The sequence below is a fragment of the Alligator sinensis genome, unplaced genomic scaffold (genome assembly GCF_000455745.1).
Source record: "Alligator sinensis unplaced genomic scaffold, ASM45574v1 scaffold14_1, whole genome shotgun sequence".
NCBI lineage: Eukaryota > Metazoa > Chordata > Crocodylia > Alligatoridae > Alligator > Alligator sinensis.
In genome coordinates this window covers 548,605-557,950 of record NW_005842709.1, presented here as the reverse complement: position 1 = coordinate 557,950, position 9,346 = coordinate 548,605, and the positions used below count along the sequence as shown (strand labels likewise).

General features: G+C 41.6%; 1 protein-coding gene across 1 annotated transcript in view; it reads left to right on the top strand.

The window, feature by feature from the left end:
- LOC102384887 (ankyrin repeat and KH domain-containing protein 1) overlaps positions 1–9,346 on the top strand; it is a 173,262-nt gene that overhangs the window by 92,592 nt on the left and 71,324 nt on the right. Inside the window, 1 exon segment of the mRNA XM_025216108.1 lies at positions 1,029–1,138. Coding sequence (XP_025071893.1) covers positions 1,029–1,138 — 110 coding nt within the window.

Genomic DNA, 9,346 nt, shown 5'->3' with positions numbered 1-9,346 from the left:
GGGAAAGAGGGTTATGTTGATCAGTGCATTTTATATTCTGTTATGTTTGCAATTTGAGATTTTTACAGAAGAAGAGCTTTAAACTTTTGTTAATAGCATGTACATCTATTCCTATTAGGAGCAAGTGGCTTATTTAAAATAATTGTACGTTTCCCAAAGTGAAATTGATGTTTATAAAAGTCACCAGATTGGTAAAGTTGGAAAATGACATGCCTTAAACTGTGGGTAAGAGACAGTGACAATCAGTGTCTCTTCATACTAGAACTACAAAAAAGCTTCAAGCTGTCTTCACCCTTAATATTACTGTTAGAGTATCTGCAGGTATTGCCTAGTTTGAGGAAGCCAAGAGGTTTTCCTTGGCATCAGTGGTGTTGTAAAAATAGCTAACAACACTTTTGGGAAATATGAAAATAATAAATCATTCTGATGGTTTTGATAGCAAAATAATTCCTACTATAACAATAGGGAAATTATGCACGAGTGCTGTTATGTAGGTCGTTAAATTCTTTCAGTGTTATACCATATGGCTGATAACCTGACCAAAGAATTACATTGGCATATCAAAATATTATGTCCCTATAGTAATATTTACTCCAAATTTGGTTCGGTAACTTTTCTAGTAATGTAGATATCCACACAGTCTACTGCAGAGTAGATACTAAGGGTAAGTCAGTGCAGTCAAGACTGTCAAACCAAATTACAAAAAGAAAGATAATTTCAGAGATGCTGTAGGACCAAAATCTTCAGTGCTGTAGGGGAAATTTTGCTCCCTTTGACTACTGTCAGATGTGCCAGACTTCCCTTGATTCCTGGCCCTACTATTCACCCACAGTTGCAGGCATCTTTCCTCATTAGGTTAAATGCCATTGGGCAGTGAGAGCTTGCCTGTAAATAGGAGAGAGAAACTAATTTTTATTGTTGTGGAAGGAAGGTTGCTATTTCTTTTGTTAGTGGATTCGCTCAAATGAACTGTTTGGGTAGGGGGGCAATATTTACAGTAAGCAGTAAAACTAATGTTGTCTTTATAGGAGCTAATGTCCATGCTACAACAGCAACAGGAGACACAGCTTTGACCTACGCCTGTGAAAATGGACATACTGATGTTGCAGATGTTTTGCTCCAAGCTGGTGCTGATTTAGTAAGACTTCTCATATGTATCTTGCCCATTAACTATTTTGATTGCAAACTTCACTTATATTGCAGTAAAAGATTGGTAAACATAAATGCTATGCGCTTAATATAGGGCCAAGTATCAGGCTTTAAAAGGATTAAGGTATGTATGCATGGGTGTATTAATCTAAAATAGAACTTGAAAGCTTGCAATATCTGTCCAAGTTATTTTGAGAGACTCAAATATATACTAACTCTAGGTGATCCTTTAAATACATGCACTTGGTGACAGTTGATTTTTCGTTTTCAAGGTGCTCCATTACCATTCTGCAAGAAATATTTTTTCCAAACTCTTGTATTTTTTCTAATCTCTTTTTCCTCATCCATGTCCCAAAATCATGAGATTCTATTAATAGATTGAAAATTTTATCTAATCCACTTCTCAGCATTCATCTCTGGACACTTCTAAAAATCTTTTGGTGTTCTTTCAAGGTTAGCTTTCAAAAGCTAGATATTTTGTGCAGTTAAATGCCTTTTGAATAACCAGAATAATTTGAATTGTACTAACATCCCTATTTTCATGTCCTAATGATCTGCCTTCGAGGGAATTCTCCTGGTTTCCCCATGCTGCTCCCTGGTCACTTAAATTTGCTGGAAAACACTCCTGCAATACTTTAAATTAAACAGTCAGTTCAGTTGTTGTTTGGAGTTTACTGCTGCCTGGCAGTTATCTGGTCAAAATTTTCTTCTGAATTTATTGATCAGCTGCAGGAATCTTGCACTTTTTTTTTTAATTGTGTTTAGAACTTGATTGTTAATTGTAAATAACTCAAAGAATTTTAGAACATACTTGTGAACTCTCCAGTCCTCTCAGCCTTCTGAGTCCCAGTCTAGATGAATGGGGACTCTCCTTGGAACCTTGAAACTACTGAAGAAATAAGCATTCTAGCTTTCTTTTATTCCCAGTGCCTCTAGCGTACAAGGAAATGGAAAACTAAATTTTACTTGTTTTCTAAATGTTATGCCCATACTGCTTGAGTAGTGCTTTAAATGATATAACTAATTACATTTACTTCTTTGGCAGAAAAAACATTAGAATTAAAGTAAATCATCCTTAAAGTAACTGACTTGAGCCTGGTCCTTGATGTTCTCGTTTAGCTACTTACATGGGCACATCAGCATTGACGTCTATACTTAAAATACTGTTTTTAAGTGACAAGGTTCTTTGAGTAAACTAGATATCTTTTATTAGACCAACTAAAATAGTTGGAAAAACTCTTCTTTGCAAGCTTTTGGGTACAAACATCTTTCTTCAGGCAGAGGAAGCATCTGCAGTTATGTACTCTTCCTGGATGGGATAGAATAGAAGCCAGAGGTCAGTACAGGCAGTCCTCAGACTTGGGACACAATTGGTTCCTGAAAACCACATCTTAAGTTGAAATGTTGCAACTTGGAACCGATTTTGGGAAACAACGTTATAAATGGGGGATTGGGTCCTGAACCAAGCCCCGATACCCTATTTTCACCAAAAATAACCCAGAATTTTGTACTCAATCAATTATAGATGAGTAATATAGCTACATTAATGTATTTATATTGTAAATACCAATCATATAGATTTGGAAAGACTTCTTTGAGGTGACTTTGGACATTCTAAAGAGTTCTTGGCTGGAGTCTTCTCAGGAGTCTTGGCTACAGGTTTTTCTGGAGTCTTGTCTGCTTTCTTAAAGGTCATTGTCCAAGGAAGTTTGGACAGATGTTCTCCAGGGAAATGGGTGACACAGCAAACTTGTTCTCTGGCATGACGTGGTGTCAGATCAAGCATTGTAAAGTTGAAACTGATGTCAAAGTTGAAACAGGGTGTCAATTTATAAACTTTGTAACTCGAAACGTTGTAAGTCGAGGACTGCCTGTATTCCAGAATGCCAGTCAGTGAAAATGCAAGTTGTGGCAGACAATGGGTGAGAAACAGGAGTGGGGTGGGCAGACAATGTAGACCTGGTCATAAGATGTAGCTGGTAAATAGCAGAGAAGTTACCTGGGGTATCAAAAGTTAGGTACGTTATAATGTGCCATAAATCCAATGTCTGTATTTAGTCCATGATTTTTTGTATCCACTAGGTTGATCAAGTGAAGTTCGTAGGCTCATCTGCAAAAGGGGTTTTGTAAATTCCCTTTTAGGATTAGAACTGAGGGATTGGAGAGAGAGTGGTTATCTTTCAGATATGTGCCCCCACAGGTAATTGGGTATTCTTGTCTGATAGATTTTCAGTGTGCATTCATTCTGGTACACAGTTGTTGTTTGGTTTCTCTTGCATATTTTCCATCAGGGCGTTTAGTGTACTGGATGAGATGTACTACATTTCTGGAGGTGCAGCTGTAAGATCCAGGAATGTTGATGGTTCTGTTGTGGGGTGTAGTAATTGTGGGGGTGGCAGAGATATTTTGGCAAGCTTTACATTTCTTGTCTTGGCATGGTCTGGATCCATTCGGTGTGCTTTGGACCATAAGAAGTTTGCTTCTGGTAATGAGGTTGGTAAGGTTTGCTGCTTGTTTAAAGGCTAGGATGGGTGGCTCTGGAAAGATCTCTTTAAGAATTGAGTCTTTTTCTAGTATGGGTTGTAGTTGCTTGTGGATTTTCCGCATAGGTTCCAGGGAGGGGGTGATATGTCATAACTAATGGTGTGCGATTCATGGGGATTTTCTTTCTATACTGCAGCAGTTCTTCACATAGTATTTAAGTGGCTCTTTCAAAAGTGCACGCTCGCTCTCTCTCTGGAGGAGTGTCCTTGTTGGGTGAAAGCGCTTTTGATATTTGTGAGGTGATGTGATGGGTGTTCTTCTCAGTGCAAATTCAGTGCTATTGGAGGGCTTGGCTGTATATTACAGCTTTCTTGGTGTGTTTAGGGTGATTGCTGGTTCTGTGTAGTTGGTCCATGGGTTTCTTGTATACGGTGGTTTGTATTTTACCATTCTGGATAGTGATCATAGTGTCTAAAAAGGAAGTGTTGGTGCTGGAGTATTCAAGAGAGAGTCTGATGGGGAGGGGTGATGATTATTGAATTTGTGATAACCTGCAATCTCTGATTGATTTCCTTCAGTTCAAATGATGAAAGTGTCCTTGATGCATCTTAAGTATAGTATGGGTTTGATGGTGTAGTCCTTGAGGAACTCTTCTTCCAGGTGGCTCATAAAAAGGTTGACATATTGTGGGGTCATTTTGGTGCCCGTAGCTGTGCCCATTATCTGGTGAAAGTGTTGGTTTTTGAAAGCGAAGTTTGTTGTGTATGGGGATGAAGTGTATAAGTTCAGAACTATCTTTAGGTTTGTACTCTGAGTTGTAATATTCCTCCTGTAAATATGCAAGGCAGGCTTGGGTGTCATCCTGGTGTGGGATGTTGGTATACAAGATGGTGACATTTTTAAATGAGGCTTTAGAAATCCTGTGTTAAAATCATGGTTGTGATACTGCATTGATGAGCTGCTGAGAGTTGCTGCAGTTTCAAACTACCTCAGTTCTTGCTTGTAGGCCTCACATTTTTCTCTCAGCAGTTGCAAATGAAAAATTCTCATTAAAGACCTGGAAATCATTGTCCTTTTTCTCTCCCACAAAGGAAATTACACGTTAATTACTTTTTAGGCTATACACAGATGTTGCTAAATGATGTAGATCAGCTGAGCTGGGAGGTGTCTCAACACAACGGATCTACTTCATTGAGCATAAGTAACCAGTGTTCCCTGTTATCCCACAGGCTCAGGGCCTTGCCACCTTGGAGGCCCAGTCCTGCAAGACAGAACTCAGGGTGCACCTCTGCAAATGGGTGATTCCATGCTTGCAGAGTTTTATATACCCCAAATAGGAATCCTTGGGGCATGCCTTCGCAAGGGAAGCACTCCCAGAGCTTCAGGGGCCTGATCCTACATGCCCCAGGAATTGATGGGGCAATTCTTGGGACACATAGGTTTGGGCCCCAGAAACCCCAGGAGTGCTTACCTGGGGTGCCTGGAGAGCATGGGCAGCTCCAGACTACCTGCTGTCTCCCACCTTAAAACAAATGGATATCAGCCACAAAATAGCAGCACAAATTAATACTGCATTTTGTCGTGGCCTCAAATTTTGGCATTTATGATATGACAAAGGGCATGGAAGACTGCGTATTTGCTTTTGCTTCATATTGGTATAAAAATTTTTATGGCTGCACAAAGGTGTCTGGCAAGGTTGTCCTACCGTTTTTCCCTTAAAAAATGTGAAAAGTATTTGCTTAATCTAAGGCTTAATGATGGCCCATTATTCACTGTGAGACGTTTCAAAATCATGAAGTGTTTTTGAAAGTCTGCTCAAAAATCAACAGCTTTCATAATGTACATTTCTTAGAAACAAACCTGTTTCAGATGCTATTAACAAATTTTCAGAAAAGTCTTTAGTCATCTTCTGTATTTTCCACTTAATTTTTTTTTTTTTTGTAGATAGGTATGAATGAGGCATGCAGGGCAATAATCATGGTTTGCGTCATCTTCTCACTGTTCAGAAGCTAATGCATTTTTAAAGGAAAAGTATATTTTCAGATGCATGCATGTAACAACTTGTAGATCGGAATGAAAACAGGCACCAAGAAGACTGATAGTAACTCTTCAAATAAAAAGTTACTATTGGTAATGACCAGCTGTAGGCTAGACAAAAAGCAGACTGTTGTGAAAGCATTGTAATCATCTTGTCATCAATTTGCATAAAGAAAGAAGATTTTTAAAATCAGTTACTTTTATCACAGGATTTAAAATTCACCTAGGGCGAATTTAAAGGGCAAAGAAGTGCACCATCTTAACAAATTTAGAAAACGTTAATATTCGTTTTCCAAGGGGGTGTGCGATCAAGGCTATTTGATAATAGTGCAGTTATAGTCAAATAATTGGCTAGTATGGTTGTCATGTATTTCTTTGCCTGTCCAGACTGGGCCAGAGAGATGCAAGACAGACTTCACTACTGAGATGTCAGCTTGATTGTATATATTCTGTTTGGAACACAAAAAACACTTACACTACTACTTTGAGCCTCTCAGCAGTTCCCTTGAGCTGAACTTCTGACTTCCTTGTTACTTTGGCTTATTACTAGATGCGTCATCAGTTTTTTAATAAACTCACCATCTCTCTACAAGTTGAATCTGGATGTCTTGCCATCAACACCAATAATAAGAATTTTCCTAATTTTTTGTTTCCTAATTACTGTAATTGGAGTATATCATAACCTTTCTTGAATATAGTTTCTCAAAAACCTCCATTGCAACTTTCTTTTAATATTAACTCTTAATCTTTAGCTTCTGTGTCAGTTAATTACACCGTCTTCTTGTCATCTAGGCTCTTCAGCCTTAAATGCCATATTCAGCTACTCTGTCCTGCTCCCTCACCACACATATCCCAGGCTGTCACCAATCCATCAGTTTTTCCCATATAATATCACCAGCCAGTTTTTTACCTTCACGTCTTCTGTTTAGTTTTCTTGGTCCTTTCATCTTAACTACCATAACTTCTATCTCCCTGACCTTGTTGCTTTCCTGCTTGTTCTTCCTTTAGTCTATCCAGATGTAGCTCTGAACATTTTTCTTTGTGAACCATTTCAATACAATATTTCTTCGAAAACGTACTTTTTAAAATGGAAAGAAGCAGCTTAATCTTAGATTCTCTATTAAGGTCTGGAGCAGTGGTGTTTGGGAAATTCTGTTAGTCTGCGTTTGTGTAAAGTTGACCAGTATCAACTTTGATTTTAAGATGTTTTAATTTTACTGAGTGGATTTTCTGTGTACTGTCTATGCCCAGCTCAGGTTCCAAGTAAATTTTTTTTCTGTGGTTGTAGGAAACAGCCAGTAGTAAAAGAAGTTTCCAGCAGTCTCCATCCATAGTTTCATAGTTGGTAGGGTCGGAAGGGACCTGAGCAGATCATAAAGTCCAACCCACTGCCATGGCAGGAAAAAGTACTGGGGTCAAACGACCCCAGCAAGGTGTTCGTCTAACCTCCTCTTAAGACCCCCAGGGTAGGAGCCAGCACCACTTCTCTTGGAAGTTGATCCTAGATACTAGCTGCCCTGAGAGTGAAGTAGCGCCTCCTGATATCTAGCCTAAATCTACCCTCTGCCAGCTTGTGACCGTTATTCCTTGTTACTCCCGGTAGTGCTCGGGGGAACAGGGACTCTCCCATTGCCTGCTGGTCCCCCTTGGCAAGTTTGTAGGTGGCCACCAGATCTCCTCTCAGCCTTCTTTTGTGTAGGCTGAACAGGTTCAGGTCCCCTTAGCCTCTCCTTGTAGGGCCTGCCCTGCTGCCCCTGATCATGCGGGTGGCCCTCCTCTGGACCCTCTCAATGCTGTCCACATCCCTCCTGAAGTGTGGCGCCCAGAACTGAACGCAGTACTCCAACTGCAGCCTGACCAGTGCCGCATAGAGGAGGAGGATGACCTGCTTGAGATGCATCTGTGGATGCATGACAAGGTACGGTTGGCCTTCCTGACTGCGTCCCCACACTGTTGGCCCATGTTCGTTTTGGCATCAATAATGATTCCAAGATCCTTTTCTGTCTCTGCGCTGATGAGAAGGGAGTTCCTCAGCCCGTAGGTATGCTGCTGGTTCTTCTTCCCCAGGTGCAGTACCCTGCACTTGTCAGTGCTGAAACCCATCCTGTTCTCATCCACCCACCCCTGTAACCTGTCTAGGTCCGATTACAGCCTATTCCTCCCTTCTAGTGTGCCCACATCCCCCCACATCTTAGTGTCGTCAGCAAATTTGAACAGGGTGCTTTTTACCCCCTTGTCCAAGTCACTGATGAAGATGTTGAACAGTGCGTGTCTGAGGACTGAGCCCTGAGGGACCCCACTGCCCACATCCCTCCAGGTCGAAAAATGACCCATCCACCACCATTCTCTGGGTGCGGCCCTGCAGCCAGTTAGCGACCCATTTGACTGTGTAGATGTTGACGCCACAGTCCCCTAGTTTTTTAATGAGAATGGGGTGAGAGACAGTGTCGAAGGCCTTCCTGAAGTCCAGAAAGACTATGTCCACTGCTACCCCTGCGTCTAAGGATTTTTTGACCTGATCGTAGAAGGCCACCAGGTTGGTCTGACAGCACCTGCCTCTAATGAACCCATGTTGGTTGCCCTTAAGCATATAATCCATTTGAGCCCTTTTTAATTTCTCTTTTCAATATTTCAATTTGCCTTCTACTACTTGCAGGGACATTTAGTTTGGGCCTCTGCTCTGAACTATATTTTGTCCATTAGTACCAGGGGATATGTGCACCTTATTGACTAACTCATTCAGAAATGTACCCCTCTCTCATGTCCATTATTTTATTTTGAGCAAAGGGTGTTTGGGATTTTTGTGTTTTTGGTTTTTAATCGCTGCAGCTATGGCAAAATTGGAAAGCAATGCTAGACCTATGGAGCAGGAGTGTTGACAATATGTGGTTATTGCTGGCAGGACTGCGTTAGGCAGATGACCCCTGTTCTGAGGCAGCTTCCCTTAGCCCAGTCAAAAATAGCCTACATCAGCCCTTACTCTCCACAAGGCAGGAACACCTGAGATGCAGAAGTTATTGCATATTAGCTGTGTAGCTGATAACCTAAGCTAATTGTGAAAGCTATAAAGCGAAGTAACTACTTCCAGTGCCTGCTTCAGAAGATCAAAGCACACTTGGCTTTTGGAGTGCTTTCATCTCTCACCAGTCCACAAGTAGACATTGCAGCAAGACCTTGTGCGGGCTGGGAGCGACCCGGTCCCTTTTCCATGCTGCACATGGGCTGTGGCCAGCAGCCCGGGCACGCTGGATCGGAGAGGGAGGGCGACGAGCTGGAATTAGGCACAGACGCTTAACGGTAGATTTTAAAGATTGTTTACTTACACCAGAGATGGCAGTGGTGTAGGCTGGAAAACTTGCTTGAGTTGCAGTTACAGACACAGACAACACAGACGGTCGCGTGGAGTTTGCTAGGCTCCACGGAACAGAGCTCCGGATGCTCTGGGTGAGGGCGCCACCAAAATCGGACTCGTAGATACGTCGTATAAATTCTTTCCGCTCGAAGATGGGAAGAGGTGGGCGATGGATCAGGTCGCCAAGCTCCTCTGAATCTCACACAGGGTCTCTATTACCCTGCCGTGTATCCAGAGTCCCCACGAGATGGATGTGGAGTCCTCTTCGGCTTGGGCGGAAACTGCTCAAGCCTCTTATACGGCTAACAGGCCAATCGTTAGCCG